We start from the raw sequence: 18,372 nt of genomic DNA on the forward strand, positions 1-18,372 counted from the left end.
ATGGCGCCGGGGGAGCGGGTTGGAGCGGGAGGCCGTAGGGGGCTGGGAGCAGGGCGCGTGAGTGTCCTGAGTGGGGCTCCTCCCACGCTCCTGGGTCCTCTGTCCCCCTTCCAGGTGGGCTGCCTGCCTTGGGCCTGGAGCTCCAGTCCCAACGGGTCCCTGGTGATCCTGTCGTCTGGGCGCCGGGACCGCGTGCTGCCCGCCGCGCCCTGCGAGTCTGCGCCCCACGCCCTGCTGTGTGGCCTCGTGGGCACCCTCCCGCTGGCTGTATTCCTGCGGGTGTCCTCCTTGCCAAAAATGATCCTGCTTGCCGTGCTCACCACCTCCTACATCCTCGTCCTGGAGCTCGGCGGGTACACGAAGGCCGTGGGGTAGGTACGCTGTTCCGGCTAGAGCCGGTGGCCAGGCATCGCCTGTGTCCACGCGAGGGGCCCTGTGTTCCGATTTGCTGAACAGAAGCTCGCCGGTGCCGGGGCTTCTCCCTTTCTTCACTTGGACCCACGTTCCAGCCACTCCTCGGGTTTCCCCGGGGATGGGGCTCTCCGCCCGGGTCAGTCCCGGGCGCCGCTGGGGGTGTCGCGTCTGAGGGGCCTCTGGGGACCGGCCTTGCGTTCGGGACACTGACGTGGGTTTCCTTCCTTTTCTTCCCCAAGGGGTGACGCCGTCTCGGGCCGCAGCTTTGAGCCGATCGTGGCCATCCTCCTGTTCTCGTGCACGCTGGCCCTGCACGCCCGGCAGGTGGACGTCAAGCTGCGGCTGGACTACCTGTGGGCCGCACAGGCAAGAGGAGCCCCTCTGCTTCCGTGGGGTGGGGGGGGCGGGGGCCCCTTGGGAGAGGTGTCAGGTGGGGGCTCCCGGCTGGACGCTGGCGGCTCTGCGGGTGGAGCCACTGGGGCTAAGGAGCAGGAAGGCAGGCAGGCGGGGGGCGGTCTGACGAGCCCTGTGCGACGGTCAGAGTCTGACTGCTTTGCCAGCCGTGAGCAAAGGCGTGCTGGCAGAGGGGTGACGGTGCAGAGGGGCTCGGCCTCCGCTGGCCGGACGTGACAGCGGGTCTCATCAGGCTCGTGGAAAATTCCTGAAGATGCCGAATCTCGCGTGGCCCGCTCCAGATTTAGGTCTGTGGTTGGGGGCCGGGACCTGATGTTTTTACAGTGCATGCTGGGGAATGCTGAAACGAGAGGGAGAGACACGGAGGAGTAGCAGACCCGTGAGCTGTCCTGGGCCCTGAGCCCCTGTGTCAGGCGATGACCTCAGAGCACAGGCGCACCGGGCATACCCAGGGCCACTTCTGGGCCCAGCCCAGGTCACACGTGGTGTGGTGTGTCTCCGAGCCCCCTCATCACCTGTTCCTTGTCCCCTTGTCACCTGCTCTGTGTCCCCGACTCTGGGAACAGAGGGCTTCCGGCTTTCTGGCCCAGAGGCCAGACTCCAGCTGTGTAAGTTGCACACTTCCTGGCTCTGGACACGTTGCTCCCCCTTGGTTTCCTCGTCTAAACGTGGGGAGGCAGGTGTGCAGTAGAACAGAGGCTGCAGGAGAGTCTTCTCATTCTGACACATGCAGAAGCAGCTGTCTGAGGGAGTTCATTCTGTTCCGTCCTCACAGCAGCCCTGCCCCGGAGGTGGGGTTACAGATGGGGCTCAGACACAGATGTGACGTGCCCAGGGCCAGGGCTGGAATGACTGGAGGTCCCAGCAGGTCTGGGGTGGGTGGGAGCGTCCGCATACCAGGGACCCTGTGTGCAGCCAGGGTCCCAGTCCAGAGCCACGTGGCTCTGAGCCAGGTGTCTGGGTGCACCCCGCCGTCACCCCACACTCTCCCCGCCTGCTGGGGGGCCCAGTCTCCTTTTTTTTTCTGCCTGCCCAAACCCTTGCTTCAGGAAGACGGATGACGCCTGTCCGTGTCCTGCGGTGGAATAGGCAGGAGGTCAGTGGCTGAGGCCCTCGCTGGTCAGCTGTGTCGGGTGGGCAGGAGGTGGGCCTAGAGTTAAGTGGTCCTCCTCGGGAATCCCACAACTCCACTTGGGGTCCCTGGTCCGCAGTAGAATGGAGTGAGGACCCTAATCCCGTGTGGGAGTGTATTGGTTGGGTTCTGCAGAGAGGAGGTTTATTCCCGGGATTGGCCTGCGAGGTTACGGAGGCTGACACGTCCCGCCGTCTGCCACCTGCCGTGAGAGAACAGGAGTGCTGGGGTGTACGTAGTCCAGTCCGGGTCCCAAGGTCAGAAACCGGGAGTGCTGATGTCCGAGGGAGGGGGAAGATGGACGCCCCAGCTCAGGCTGAGAGCGGAGTGCCCCTCCTCTGCTATTTTCTTCCCTTCAGGCCCCAGGGGATTGGATGACGCCCGCCCACATTGGAGCGGACGACCTCCTCCCGCAGTCCAGCTATTCAGAGCTAATCTCTCCTTCAGACACACTCAGAAGGGATGCTCACCAGTGATCCGGGCGCCCTGTGGCCCAGTCAGGTTGACACATGCAATTAGCCACTGCAGTGAAGAACGATTACAGTTCCCTTCCCAGCAGGCTTGGCGCACAGTCGGTGCAGACACCGTGTTACGTCTGACAGGCTGCAGGCCCCACTGGGCTCTCTCCGGAGCCACTGCTGGGTGTTCTCCCTGTGGGAAGGAGGGGCAGGGAGGGGGGATGGGAGGGCTGGCTGTGATGGCGGCGGAAGGCAGCGGCCACTCCAGTGGAAACTACTGTTCACCCTCTAGTTTAATTAACCTGGAAAAGACAGATGCTACTAAAACAGGTTGCTGTCTGCACACCAGGGCAGGTTGTATTCAAGATCATGAGCAATCATTCCATTACTCTGGGTAAACAAAAGAAAGAAAATGTGCGTGTGTGTGTGTGTGTGTGTGTATCTGTCTGTGCACACACGGATATGCTAGGTGAAAAGCATGGCTTATTTATTCCTTTTTATACAGCAGCTTTGCTGAGGTGTAGTTCACATCCCACGTGGTTCACGCACCCATCTAAAGTATACAATTCCGTGGCTTTCAGTATATTCACAGCATCGCGCAACCAACACCACAGTCAGTTTTAGTACATTTTTACGCTGCCCAAGGAACCCCCCATAACCATTAGCGGTCGCTCCCCATTTCTAGCCACCCCCCAGCCCTGAGCCAGCACTCATCTACTTTCTGTCCCTGTGGATTTGCCTGTTTCTTTATTCTTCAGCCTGTACTCTTAAGTCAGTGCCTGTTCTGGACACACTGACTCCCTGTGTGCGGCCAGTGGGAGCCCTGAGCCAGCCCTTGCTGGGACAGACCCCTGATTCGCAGGGGCCTGTGGCCCAGCCCTGTCTTCACTCCATACCTGGATTCCAGGTGGGCAGGAGGCCGCTGAGATCTGAGCCCCCTGGCTCCCTCTGCACAGGCAGGGACCCCCCAGGTGGGCTCTCTGGAGAGCACTGGCCCCAGTTCCTGTGCAGCTTGGGCAGGGCCCCTGGTGAAGGCATAAGGGTGGGAATCCACCTGATTCTGGCTCACCCCGCTCCTCGGGGGACTCAGGCAGCCGCCTTCACCGGTGCCAGATCGAGGCCGCAGCCCCACCGACATGTGCACACCATGCCCAGCCAGGCTTCTGGGAAGAGCCTGGGCTTCTCTGGGCCTCTTGGACGCTTGAGACTCAACCGTGGGGGGGTGAGGGGCTGGCGTCGAGGAAAGGGGACAAGGTGTGTGCCAGGAGGGGGAACTTCACAGAGACCCCGGGGGGAAAGGGTGGCGGGGAGACCATTGAGGGGTCAGAGCCCCCCGTTCTCTGTGGGCAGGGCTGACTGCTGGCCCCAAAGCCAGGGTGGCAGGATCCCATCCCTGTCTCTGGAAGGTGGCCTGGCCATGGAGTGTGATGGAGCAGGGGCAGGGGGAGGCACCCCTGGGTGGGGACCCCACAGTCACAGGGGCCACCAGGGGACAACTTGGAAGTGGCCCTGTAGAGCCCGGGCGTGGTTGTCCATCAGGCGCGGGGGTTGCGGTAGAGGTGGGTGTGGTCTCAGGCACGTAGCACTCAGTCTGGGCAGAGGGCAGAGGGCGCGCTCCAGACCAGTGAGGTCAAGAGAGCTAATGGCACTTGGACCATCTGAAAGGTGGGGCAGCGATAGGACAACCCCAGGCTGGTGCAGTGCCCAGGGCACCACAGTGGAAGGGGTCCTCAGCACCTGGGACAATCTGGGCCACCAGACAGGATTCACGACCTTCCGCCAAGGGACACAGCCAGCCCCCAGTGACCAAGCTGGGAGAGACCCAGCCACGCTCTCCTGCCTCCCTCCCAGCCCCTACTGATGTTCCCACCGGCCGAGCCCGGCCAGAAGCCAGCGGCCTGTAGGTAGAGCCCTCTGGGTGGGTCCTGGGTCAGCACAGACGCCAGGGGAAGAGGCCGGCGCACACCATTCCTGGAAAGGGGATGCGGCTGCTGCAGTTTGCCAAAGCCGTGCCAGGTAAGGGAGGACGGCCCCTTTGTGGTGGGCTGTGCCGCTGAACTTGGTCTTGTCCGGCTCCGGCCGGGTATCCAGGGTGACCGGGCAGGCTGGTCCCCGAGATGTGTCTACTCGCCGTCCGCTGGGCCCTCTGGTTTAAGATCTTTCAGTTATGAGTAGCTACTCAGAGCTAGAGAAGAACGGGCTTAGGATGAGCCAGGAAGCGCTGGACCGGCTTGGGAGTGTGGGAGATGGGGTTTCCCACTCTTTGACTGGGTGCCCGTTCTGGACCTCATGCTCAGAGAGTGGGATTGAGGCCCTGGCTGTCGACTCCCCCAGCTGGGGACCCCTTCCCCCAGGCGGGCAGGCAGGTTCTCTCATCTGGATTGGCAAGAGCTGTTCTTGGCATTGGTGTCCCCTTAAATGTTACTAAGTCCAGTGGTTGACCCTGTCCTGGGGTCCTCTGCCAGCGATATCCCTTGCACACCCGGCCCCACTGTGAAGAGCGCTTTCCAGGGAGTCTGGTGCAGGAGAGGACCTCTGTGTCATGGGGGAAGGGTTGCCTACATGGAACACACTGACATATTTTTCTAACGATGTGTAACGAGAAACGCCTCGCTTTCCTGTAAACGCAGCAAAACAAGGAAATTTCTAGACTTTGCCCATTTGCCCTCTGGATATTTCAGCATGTCGTGCAGAGGCACATCAGAGTGCCTCGAACTGTTGCAAAATTGCCAGACCAAAGACTCAGTGGGTTAATTATTTATTGAGACCCAGCTGGTTCTATAAACCTAAATAAACAGATGGGCTTTTCCTTCCTGACGACTTCCTCAACCTCTTAATCTGGAACTATCGGAATGCCTTTGCTCCAGTGATTTTTTTTCTTTGAACTCAGTAGATAATCATGATGACACTTATAATTTTGATTATGATAAAAATTTCTCTCTCTACAATGAATGCCTATTCCGACGGTAATTCCCACTTGTGCAGCGGCCATTCTCAGCACTCGGTGGCCGGGGGGAGCTCAGACGTGGAGTTCCCAGTGGCTGGGCTGAGCTGAGGCCTGCTGCAGCTCCTTCTCCAGTCACTTCCCAGGCCTCCTTTCTCCACACGCATGACAGGCCCACGGCCTGACCAGGCCCCCAAGTTGGTGACATTAGCCTATAAAGATAACACCTGATAGAGTCTTGGAGATTTTGGAGGAGTTAGCCAGGGAGAGGTTCTGTCGCTGTTGGATGGTGTTTTGTATATGTCAGTTAATTCAGGTTCTGATTTTCTCTCTAGTCATTCTATCAAGTTTTGAGAGAATGGTGTTGGAATTTCTAACTACAGCTGTGGATAGAACTTGTTGCAGTTCTGTCAGTTTTTGTATGTATTTTGATGATCTGTTATTAGGTGCATAAATATTTAGGATTATGTCCTCTTGATAAATTGAAACCTTTTTCCTCTGATCAACAAAAAGTCGCTCTTCGGGCTTCCCTGGTGGCGCAGGGGTTGAGAGTCCACCTGCCGATGCAGGGGACACGGGTTCGTGCCCCGGTCCGGGAAGATCCCACTTGCCGCGGAGCGGCTGGGCCCGTGAGCCATGGCCGCTGGGCCTGCGCATCCGGAGCCTGTGCTCCACAACGGGAGAGGCCACAACAGTGAGAGACCCGCGTACCGCAAAAAAAAAAAAAAAAAAAAAGAAGACGCTATTGTATACCTGTGGGCTAAAACCAAAAACTCCAAATAAATATCGATCCCTAAAAAAAGACCTTTTTCCAGGTAATATGCTTAGCTCTGCAGTCTGCTTTGTCTGATATTAATATAGGTAATCCAGCTCTCTTGTTATATGTTTTTCCATCATTTTACTTTTAACCTATTTGTATCTTTTTATTTAAAGTGGATTTCATATAAGCAACATACAATTGGATCTTGCCTTTTAATCGAGCTGTTCCGTTTACAATTAATGTGATTATGGATGTGGTTGGATTTTAATCTTTAATCTTCCATGTTGCTGTTTCCTGTTTGTCCCATCTGTGCTTTGTTTTCATTTTCCTCTTTTTCTATTTTAGGTTAATTAAATATTTCTATTATTCCACTTGATCTCCCTCTTTTCTTATTAGCTCTAACTCTTTGTTGTATTTTTTTAATGGGTACTTATCATAGCTTGTCTTCAAGTGGTATTATACGACCTCACATATAGTATAAGAACCATAACAACAGGACGTACATCGGTTTCTTCCATCCTAGGGATTTTGCCATTGACATCATCATAGATTTTATTTGTACATATATTATAACCCCCCAAATATATTATCATTTCCATCATAAACATTAAAGTCTGTTTTAAATATATGTTATAATGAGAAAGAGTATTTTTTGTTTACCCACATAGTTATGATTTCTGGTGCTTTTCATTCCTCTGTGCAGATCCAGGCTTCTGTCTGTTGTCATCTTCCTTCTGCCTGAAGGACCCACTTTGATGTTTCTTGCAAGTCTGTTGGTGATGAATTCTTTCACCTCTTGCGTGTCTGAAAAACTCTTCATTTTGCCTTTGTGGTTGAAAGATACTTTTGCTGGGTATAGGATTCTGAGTTCATGATCTTTTTTTCTGCTCAGTGCGTTAAAGACGTTCCGCCACCTTTCGTCTGGCATTCCTTTTAACGATAAGTCTGCTATCATCTTTATCTCTGTTCCTCTGACCCCACCTCCCCTCGTGTTTCACCCTCTTGACAGTGGGTGGGGGGCTCCTCTGGATGTCCGTGCCCCGTGTGGCCTGACCAGCCTGGTCCACCCTGAATCTCCACACTTGTCCCCTCTGCAGGGCAGCCACTCTCTATGGAGACAAGCACCATCATTGATCACCTGCCCAGCTGATGCAGTTGTTGATGCATGTCTCACAGAGTGCCTTTTCCTCAAGTGAGACTAAATTATCAAAGGGAGGCAACTAGGAATGATTCAGTTCAAGAGTTAGAGACGAAGTCCTTCTCACCTGGGGACTGATGACCTCTGTCTCAGCTTCTCTGTGTGCTTTGGAAAGGCCCTTTCCCTTTCTGTGCTTCCCCAGGAGGAGGTGGTTCTCAGAGCCTTGGCGTCCCGAAGAGGGGGTGTGTGTACCCCAGAAGGCAAGTGAGATAGCACAGTGGGGTTTTGGAAGAAGACATCATGATGTTAGCTTATGTGTGAACTTGGCTGGATCACGAGGTGCCTAGTTATTTGGCCAAAGGTTTTTCTGCGTACCTCTGGAAGGGTATCTCTAGATGAGATTAGCATTTGAATTGGGTTCAGTAGAACAGATTCCCCCTCCTAATGTGGTGGGCCTCATCCAATCCATTGAGGGAGGCCTGAATAGAACAGAAAGGTGGAGGAAGGGAGAATTGGAGCCCCTCTCGCCTGTCTACACGATCTGGGACATCGCCTCTGCCCTCAGCACCCCGGTTCTCAGACCTTCAGGAGTCACACCACCAGGTCTTCTGGGTCTCCAGTTTGCAGACAGCAGATGGTGGGACTTCTCAGCCTCCATAATCACGAGAGCCAACTCCTCCTCATAAATCTCTTCCTGTATATCTATATCTGCCCTATTCTTTCTGTTTCTCTGCGGAACACTGTGGAACAACATCAGAAGTTCTGTTTATAGTGAGCGAATCTGAAAATTAAGAAACATGCTTTCCTCGTTGAAGAATGAGCTGGCTGGGTTGATCTCACCCTGGCCAGATGTCACTTCTAGGACACAGGCAGGGACATCACTTCCCAGGCATAGCGAGGCCGGTGCCACCCTCCCTCAATTGCTCATTTTTAGCGAGCTGTCCTTAACTCCAGCTGCTGGGTCAGGGTCTGCTTGTTCGGCTGGTTAGACTGAAAGCTTCACAGCACCTCATAGGGGTCACACCGAGAGTCACAGGGCACAGCGGCTCACCGGTCATCTGCCGGGAGTTGTCAGGTTGTGCTGTTTTTTGTTTTTGCTCTGTTCTGTTTACCAAAAGATAGTGATCCCAGGCTGGGTGCCCTTCTGAGATGCCGTGTAGCTGTCTGTAAGTGTCCCCTGGTAATTAATTTCTGGAAGGTAAGCTCCCATAATCTGTCCTATAGAGTCAGGGGTCAGATTTTTGACACGTGAGAAGGAACGTGCTTTTTTAATTTAATTCTTTAATTTTTAATTTTTTTGTTGAAGTATAGTTGATTTACCATGTTGTATTAGTTTCAGGTTGGTTATCTATTTTATGTATAGTACTGTGTATATGTTAATCTCAAACTCCTAATTTATCCCCCCTCCTCTTCCCCTTTGATAACTAAGGAAACTATGGTGTAGAAAAAACTTTTTTTTTTTTTTTTTGGCGGTACGTGGGCCTCTCACCGCTGTGGCCTCTCCCGTTGCAGAACACAGGCTCTGGACGCGCAGGCTCAGTGGCCATGGCTCATGGGCCCAGCCACTCTGCGGCATGTGGGATCTTCCCAGACCGGGGCACGAACCCGTGTCCCCTGCGTCGGCAGGCGGACTCTCAACCACTGCGCCACCAGGGAAGCCCGAGAAAACATTTTGAAAATGGATGTTGGATGTGTCTCTGTCGTGTGATTTTGTTTACAGGAATAATGTATATTACCCACAGCTCTTTCTTACCAATACTTCCTGGCTGGTTGGAAAGTCTTACAAAAAGAGAACTTCAGTGGATTTTCATCTTATTTGTGAAAAATATAACGATCCAACTTCTTCTGCTTAGTTTGTAAGAAGATAGACATTTATCAGTCAGATTTCAACAGAAACGTTCACATCCGTGGATGGATTAAAAAGTAGTTGATTATTTAGAAAGAGAGTTAATCTGATAGCCCATAAATCTGAGTTAGCTGTAAATAAATTGAAAGAAACCGAAATTAGAACGAAAGCTTTTCAACACACAAAGTGATCAATCAAAATTTTTTAAAAAGTTGAAACATATTCAGTTACACTGCATTCATTAAAATACTGTTAACGTTAATATTTTGGAGAGAGCAAACATTTTTGTGTCATTAATAAATTTCTAAACACCTGTTAGTTAAAAACTATTATTTACTTTCTCTTTACCTCATCTTTCAAGAAACTTTCTTTTGTGTGTCAGTGCACACGTGTTAACAGGAAATTAATTATATGTGTCTTAGGAGAGGTTCCTGTTTCCCTTGTGAGGCCTTTCTTCCCCACACAGCTGTGTCTGCTGTTACCCATCTCAGCCGCTGTCCGCAGCCACAGTCCTGTCTGCAGGGTCCATGCTTGTCTGAGCCGGGTCCTGGGGCTCCTGGGCTCCTTCTTCTGTCCTCGCCTGCAGCATGTCTACCCGCTTTAAGGGGCAGGACGAAGCCTGTCGTGCATCAGCCCCGTTGCTAACTGACCGCTCCTGTGGACCACACATCTCGTTTTCCCAGAAAACGCCCTAGAGGAGGCCTGGGACTCCTGGCTGGGCCCCCTTCCTCCTGGCAGGTGTGGCCTGAGGCCTCCTCACATCCACCTTTGGGGGTCTCACATGCTTGCTTTTAACTGGTAGAATCACTGCATGAAACCCAGCAGCGTGTAGCCGACCCCTTCCACTGTTATTATAATAACAACACCAAAAATAGGTGACACTCTTCAAGGCTTACGAGCTAGCACACGCCCTCCTAACCCCTTGACAGGTAGGAATGGTGCCTCTATGAATGGGTGTTTCATTTTATGACGAGGCAATTGGAGCTCTGTACCCGGCCACTTGAACCAGGGTGTGCTGCCCTCCACGGTGTGGGTTTTGGTGGCAGCCGCAGGCCATCAACACGGCATGCCTGTGACATTGTCACTGCATTCAAGAGCTTGTTGCCCCTGTAATGCTGATGTAATGTCCCCCCAGTTGAGCTCCTTCCCTGGCTACGGCCAGGTGCCAGATGTGGAAGTGGGGGACAGTGACCCACAGTGATCCGGTGGCCTCCATTTCTGAGGGCTGGCACCTGACCTGAGGCTGGCCTCAGCACTTTGCCACCATCGCCTCTTGAGCCCTCATGGTGCCCAGTGAGTGGGGCCATCACCACTGGTTGCATTAGTCTCTCAGGGCCCTGGAGCTAAGAGGCCAGCCAGCTGGGACCCGTACCGCACCTGCCATCTGCTTGGCCGTGTCCCCCAGTTGGACCCGCCGGCTTCTACCCTCTGCTCCGCTGGGTCTGCCCCCCCGGCCCCTGTAGCTTTCTGCTTGTCTCAGCACCCAGAGACTTGTGAGTCCTGCTGAAAGCCAGGAGATTCTAGAGGACGCAGGAGCTTAGGGAAGGTCCACCGCTGGCTTCGGGCATTCCCAGTGAGGCCGGCAATGCTCTGGAGGCACGTCGGAGGCTGCTGGAGGCCTGGTGTGTCCTGGGAGTGGGCACGTGCCCCACAGAGGGCTGCTTCAGGCCTCTGGTCCCCAGAAGATGGCTGGGGGTAGACCCTGGAAACTGGGGCCAGGCCCCTTATTGTCTGTCCTTTGGAAGCTCTAGCTGAGCCGGGTGGTGACTAGTCCAGAATTGCGTGGATCCTCTGAGCCCCTAATGTTGATCTAGTCACTACCTGGAGGGGGCGTGGAGATGAGCCTGGTGGAAACTGTTGGCATACTTGGCATTTAGCTTGGATAGCAGAAAGAAGCATGCGTTACAGGTGTAATAATTCAGAGCTCTCATTAAAGAGGGTAAGGCAGACATTTTTCGGGAGTGTTGCGTCAGGCGTAGGGACCAACCACTGCAGCGGAAGAGAGAGCGGGCTCAACCCAAAATAGAGGGCGGGCAAGTGGGGCTTTGTAGCCAAGGGGCAGGGTGGGGGGCGGTGGATGGGAAACTCCCAAAGGAGGCATCCAGCGTGAGGGGGCTTCCGGCTAAACTGACCTAACAGGATCCCTGCTGAGAGCAGGCCAAGGTGATCCGACATCACCTGGCTGGGCTCGGAGATGAGGAACGCGATCAGATAACCGGGGTGATCAGAGGTCAAGGGTGGGGCGTCGTGTTAAATTGACTAAGCAGGGCTCTTGCTCGAACTGGACGATGCAGAGATGAGCGTGGATGCCCCGACGTCAGGGCACATTGGGGAAGAGCGTCCAGAGTCTGGTCCAGGCGAGAATCTTGTTGCATGGCGGGTAGTCGAGCGAGCAGGGAAGCGTGAGTGGGCGGGCCAGTGGCTAACGGAGGACCACTCCCCAGGCAGAGGAGGAGAGGGACGACATGGAGAGGGTGAAGCTGGACAACAAGAGGATTCTCTTCAACCTCCTGCCGGCCCACGTCGCCCAGCACTTCCTCATGTCCAACCCCCGCAACATGGTGAGCACCGAGGTGGAGAGGCCCCTCGGCCACCCCAAGGGCAGGGTGGGAACTAGACCATCTGAGGCCCCTGGGCCATGGGGGTGACAGGTGCCCAGATCTAGCGTGCCCTCCCCTTTGATCCTGGGAGAGAGCACAGCATCCACTGTCCCCACAGGGAAGGCGAGTGGGCTTCAGTAAACTGCACACGAGGTTGGGAAGCGCCGTTTCAAGGCCTGCACGTCCTGGGTGGCCCCCTAGAAACTGCCGCACCCACCCGTAGGGCTGGCGGTTCACTCCCTTCTCTGTGCTCAGAGCTGTCTGGGTTGCTCAGAACGTCCTAGTGGCCGCGACCTACTGCAGTAAAGCTCTGGGACCACCCAGTCAGCATAGGGCAGGGCTTCTGAAAGCCGACTCAGCAATAAAGAGGCTCCGGCTGGGCTTTTAGGTCCTAAAGGCACAAACCTCCAGGCTTCGCTTCACTAGCTTTGGCCTGAAATAGCTCCAGGGCTCATGTTTTCGTCCCGCTGGGCTGGGGGCTCTGCACCCACCTGTGAGCTGACTTACCTCGTGTGGGCCTCGATCCTCCGAGCCCCCTCCTCGTGTGGCACGGGGTGCCGGCGCGTCCTGGCAGCCACGCCTCAGGACTGGTCCGCAGGCCCTGCTCCCAGCGCCAGCCCTCAATGCTGCTCTGCCTGCCTCTTCAGTGCTTGACCCAACCTTTGACCCCCAGGACCTGTACTACCAGTCGTACTCGCAGGTGGGGGTCATGTTCGCCTCCATCCCCAACTTCAACGACTTCTACATCGAGCTGGATGGCAACAACATGGGCGTGGAGTGTCTGCGCCTCCTCAACGAGATCATCGCCGACTTCGACGAGGTAAGGGCCGCCCCACAGTCCTGACCCCCTGGGGCCTGGGCCGGCCTGGTGCCCCTCCTCCAACCGAGTCCTGAATTGTGTCCACCGATGTAGCACGTTGCTCTGTGGATGGCAGGGGGCCAGGGGGAGCACGTGCCTTTTGTCTCCTTGGGAATCCCAACCAACCGTGACAGTTGAGGAAGGAAATTGGCCTTAGGATATGGGGAGGGCGGGTGCTGGCGTCTGTGCCCTGCCTTGTGAATGTCGAGCTCAGGTGGGCGGCTTCACCTGCAGGTTGGGGGGGTGGGCAGGCACCTTTGCACCCTCCAGAGCCAGGCTTCCAGTCTGCGCCAGTTCTGCTTCCCTCCCTGGGGCCCGTCTGCCCGCTGGGTGGTTGTGAGCTCAGCTACTGGAGGACGGAGAGGACGGGAGTGCATTCCGTATGGCTCCTCCTTGGTGCCTCTTTTAAGCACCTTTGCTGGAGCCCCTGAGGCCTGCGCCTCTCGGTTCAGCCCCAGAACTTGTCTCATGCCTACATGAAGAAGACACACTGCTTTCCAGAACGTACCTGTCTGCGGTTGCTCCTGGCGGCCGTGCGCCGCCGTGTCTTTTATAAGATGTTATGTAACGTTTAACAGTTTTGTGTTTCAAACAAAGCTCATGGACAGAGACTTTTACAAGGACCTGGAGAAGATCAAGACCATCGGAAGCACCTACATGGCTGCCGTGGGGCTGGCGCCCGCGTCCGGGACCAAGGTGAGCACAGGTCGACAGGTGGGCCCTGCTCAGGGGCTGGGCCCCAGCTCTGCCCCCGGCTCTGCCCCCAGCTGCCCAGGGACCATGGGCAGGCCCCCCACTGTGGGCCTCAGTTTGCCCTCTGCACTGGATTAGGGCAGCAGCCTGCAGGCTGTCTTGTCAGTGGCCAGTTCCGTGTTGACCTTCTGGGGAAGGTCAACACGGAAGGCCGGGCACAAGAACTGCCTCCAGCCCTGCCCCCTTCCTACCACCCTGGCCCCATCCTGGCAGCCTGGCACCACTGAGTGTTCCCCTTTCCCAGTTCAGGATTGTGAATAAAGTCCTCAGGTTGCCCCTATAAAAAAGGCAGAAAAAGAGAGGAAGATGTAAAAAAAGAAGTGTCATGGATAAAAAGCAGTTACACATATGGTAGATGCTAATCTAACTATATCAATAATCACCGTAAATGTGAATGGCCTAAATACACCAATTAAAAAACAGAAACTAACAGAGTGGCTAAAAAACAAGACCCAGCTAGGTTTTCTGCAAGAAACACACTTTAAATATAAAGTCACAGATACATTAAAAAATAAAAGGATGTAGAAAGAGATACCATGCTAGCACGGTTAAAAGCTCAAGTAGCTATCTTAATTTCAGACAAAGCAAATTACAGATCAAGGGAAATTATCAGGGATGAAGAGGTACATTATAAAGGAGTTAATTCTCCAAGAATACGTAACAATCTTTGATATTTATGCACTTAACAACAGGGGGCGAAAACTGATAGAACTGCAAGGAGAAGTAGATGAATCCACTATTTCTGTTGGAGACTTCATTACCCTGCTATCAGTAATCTGTAGATGCAGTTGGCTGGAAATCTGTGAAGAGAGCTGAACTGAACAGCATCGTCAATCACCTGGATGTAATTAACATCTATAGACTACTTCATCCAAGGACAGCAGAATATACTTCTTTTGAAGCTCACATGGGACATTTACCAAGATAGGCCACATTCTGGGCCATAAAACACAGCTTAATAAATTTAAAATAATTGAAATAATGCAAACTATATTCTTAGACTAGAGTGGAATTAAAGTAGAAATCTGTTGCTAGGAGATAATTGGAAAATTCCAAAATATTTGGAGATGAAGCAGTACACTTCTAAGTGATACAAAGGAGAAATTAAAAAAAAAAGAAATCTTGGGCTTCCCTGGTGGCGCAGTGGTTGAGAGTCCGCCTGCCAATGCAGGGGACATGGGTTCGTGCCCCGGTAGGGGAAGATCCCACATGCCGCGGAGCGGCTGGGCCCGTGAGCCATGGCCACTGAGCCTGCGCAAACGGAGCCTGTGCTCCTCAATGGGAGAGGCCACAATAGTGAGAGGCCCACATACCGCAAAAAAAAAAAGAAAGAAATCTCAAGAGAAGTTGAAAAATACTTTGAACTAAATGAAAATAAAAATATAACTTATCCAAATTTGTGGGGTGCAGGAAAAGCAGTGCTTAGAGAGAAATTTATGTCATTGAATTCATACATTAGAAAAGAAGACCAATCCAAAATCAATAAGCTTCCACCTTAGAAAAGTAGAGAAAGTAGAGCAGTATAAACCTAAAGCAACAGAATAAAAGAAATAATAAATATCAGCGCACAAATCAATGAAATCAAAGACAAGAAGTCAGAAAATCAATGAAACCAAAAGTTGGCTCTTTGAAAAGTTCAATAAAATTGATAATCTCTAGCCATGCTAACCAAGAAAAAGGGAGAAGACACAAATTACTAATATTAGAAACAAAAGAAGGGCCATTTCCACTGAACCAATGGACATTTAAAAGATGTTAAGGGGCTTCCCTGGTGGCGCAGTGGTTGAGAGTCCGCCTGCCAATGCAGGGGACGCGGGTTCGTGTCCTGGTCCGGGAAGATCCCACGTGCCGCGGAGCGGCTGGGCCCGTGAGCCATGACCGCTGAGCCTGCGCGTCCGGAAAAAAAAAGATGTTAAAGTATATTGTGGACAACTCTATGGTGCTACACTGGAGGTCCTGGCCAGTCCAATAAGGGAAGAAAAGTAAACAGAAGAGTTATGAATTGCAAAAGTAGGAACAAAACCATCATTCTCAAATTGCTCGCATGTTTAGAATATACAGTGCTAAAATGTTTCCATATAAGCTGATAGAATTTTTAAGTGACTTTACCAAACTTGCTGGATATAAAATCAACGTAGAAATTTCTATTTTATCTCTGTATCTTAACTACAGACAATTATAAAATCAAACATTTTAAAAGTTACTATTTCCAACTGGTATAAAAGTATAACTATGTGTCCACAAATTTGGTAACTTAGGTGAAATGGACCGATTCTCTGAAAGATGCAATCTGCTAAAACTCACATAAGAAAAATAGATAATCTGGGTAGGTCCATATCTATATTAAAAATTGAACCAGTCATTAATAACCTTCCAAAACAGAAAGCACTGGGCCCAGTGCTTATTTAGATCAAAGATCTAAATAAGTCAAGAGATACTCCGTATTTCTGCATAGGAAAACTCAGTATCATTAAGATGTCAGATTCCCACTTGATCCGTAGATTTAATGCAGTCCTGATGAAAAGTGCAGCAAGTTATTATGTGACATTGACCAACTGATCCTAAGTTGACATGGAGAGACAAAAGACTGAGGGTAGTCAACACAACATAGCAGAAGCAGGACAAAGTTCGAGGACTGACACCACCAGAAATCAAGGCTTGCCATAGAGCTGCAGTAATCAATACAGTATGGTTTTGGCAAAAGGGAGGTAGTCAAATAAACCGGTGGAACAGAATAGAGAGCCCAGAAATAGATCTACGTAAATATCGTCAACTGATCTTTGACAAATGGAGCAAAGATAGTCTTCAACAAATGTCGCTAGAAAAATTGAATATCTATCTAAATTATATTTTTTAAATGAATCTAAACACAGACCTTACACTGTTCACAAAAATTAACTCAAGATGTATCATAGGCCTAAATGTGACATGCAACACTATAAAACATCTGGAAGATAACATAGGAGAAAATCTAGGTAACCTTGGGTTTGGTGATGGGTGTTTACATACAGTACCAAAAGCATGATCCGTGAAAGAAAACACTGTTAGATTGGACTTAATTAAAATTTTAAAATTCTACTGGTGGAAAATACTATAATGAAAAGACAATCCATATACTTGGAGAAAATCTTTGCAAACCACCTATCTGATAAAGGCTTTGTACCCAAAATATTACAAAGAACTCTTAAAATTAAGAAGACAAATAGCCCAATCAAAAAGTGTTCCGTCCAAAGATGGGAACAGACACTTTACCAAAGAAGATATACAGATGGCAGATAAGCATATGACAAGATGCTCCCTATCATATGTCCTCAGGGAAATGCAAATTAAAACAACAAGATACAATTTCACACCTATTAGAGTGGCCAAAATCCAGAACGCGGACACTGCCACGTGCTGGTGACGACGTGGAGCCGTAGGAACTCTCGCTCATTTCTGGAGGGAATGCAAAATGCTGCAGCCACTTTGGAAGACAGTTGGAGTTCTTACAGAACTAAATATGCTCTCACCATATGATCCAGCAATCACTCTCCTTGTTACTTATCCACAAGAGTTGAAAACTTATGTCCACACAAAATCCTGCCCAAGGATGTTCATAGCAGATTTATTCATAATTGCAAACCTTGAAAGCAACCAGGGTGTCCTTCAATAGGTGAATGAATAAATAAACTGTAATACATCCATACAATGGAATATTATTTAGCACTAAAAAGGAATGATCTGTCAAAGCATGAAAAGACATGGAGGAACCTTAAATGCATATCATTAAGTGAAAGAAGGCAATCTGGAAAAGCTACATACTTTGTGATTCCAACTGTATGATATTCTAGAAAAGGCAAAACTATGGAGATAGTAAATAATAGTTTCCAGGGTTTGAGGGAATAGGTGGGGGATTTAGAGGACGGTGAAACTATTCTGTATTCTACTACAATTATGGATACATGAAATTTTGCATTTTTTAAAACCCATAGAGCACACAGAGTGAACCCTAACGTAAACTGTGGACTTTAGTTAATAATAATGAATCAACGTAGGTTCGTTCAGTGGTAACAAATCTACCATAGCCTAAAGCAAGATGTTAATAATAGGGGAGACTCTGTATGTGTGAGGGGTGGTACGGGGGTAGTATATGGGAACTCTCTACACTTACCTGCTCAATTTACCTGTAAACCTAAAACTGTTCTTTAAAAAATTGTCAGTTAATTTTTTTTTAAAAAAAGCATTAATTCCCCAACTTTGAGGACTATGAAAATATTCCTAAAACAAGAAGAGCAAGTAACCTTGATATCATTAGAAAAAGAAAAAAAATTACAGTTGTTTTCTCACAAAAGAGAGGATCTGTCAACACAACACGATGAAAGAGACGGAATCAGTGTGAGGAAGGAGGGCTGGAACTGCTCTCTGCTGTGTGAGCAGTTGACTCAGACCCCCTCTGCTCACCTTACTTTGCTTGTTTCCAATGGGCTGGTGGCAGCCTTGTCTGAGCAGTGGGACATCTGATCTCCCACCACAGGGTTCCCCTCCGCCCCCATTCCTGCAGAAGGGCTCTGCCTGGGCTCAGATGGCCTCAGTCTCTGCCCTCAGGAGCTGGGAGCCTTGGGCAATAATATTCCTCCTCTGTTTCAGTCTCTTACCTGTAGAATGGGATGATAAACACACACTAGGGCAGCTGTAGGGTGCCACCCAGTCAGCCCCAGGCCCAGCCAGCGGGGCTGCTGCATGGTTGACGTGGGGGTCAAGTCCCTGATCCTGTGAGGGGTACAGCCTGGTCCGCCCACCCCCGCAGGTCACTGGCTGAGTGTCCCTGGCCCCTCTGCCCTTGCACCTGTCAAACATAACCCGTGTCTGCTCACGTCCAGGCTAAGAAGTCCATCTCCTCCCACCTCAGCACACTGGCAGATTTTGCCATCGAGATGTTCGACGTCCTGGATGAGATCAACTACCAGTCTTACAACGACTTCGTGCTCCGTGTTGGTACGTGGCTGCGAGCTGTCCCATCATTTGGGCCAGCTCACCCTTCCTGCACGGGCCCCGGGAGCTGGTGGCCTGGGCTG

General features: G+C 51.4%; 1 protein-coding gene across 1 annotated transcript in view; it reads left to right on the plus strand.

Annotated features, from left to right (window-relative positions):
- The window catches only part of ADCY1 (adenylate cyclase 1), a 125,291-nt gene that overhangs the window by 91,645 nt on the left and 15,274 nt on the right, over nucleotides 1-18,372 (plus strand). Inside the window, 6 exon segments of the mRNA XM_030871268.2 lie at nucleotides 115-371; nucleotides 654-780; nucleotides 11,551-11,667; nucleotides 12,380-12,526; nucleotides 13,163-13,261; nucleotides 18,178-18,292. Coding sequence (XP_030727128.2) covers nucleotides 115-371; nucleotides 654-780; nucleotides 11,551-11,667; nucleotides 12,380-12,526; nucleotides 13,163-13,261; nucleotides 18,178-18,292 — 862 coding nt within the window.

Source organism: Globicephala melas, chromosome 9 (genome assembly GCF_963455315.2).
Source record: "Globicephala melas chromosome 9, mGloMel1.2, whole genome shotgun sequence".
Lineage (NCBI taxonomy): Eukaryota > Metazoa > Chordata > Mammalia > Artiodactyla > Delphinidae > Globicephala > Globicephala melas.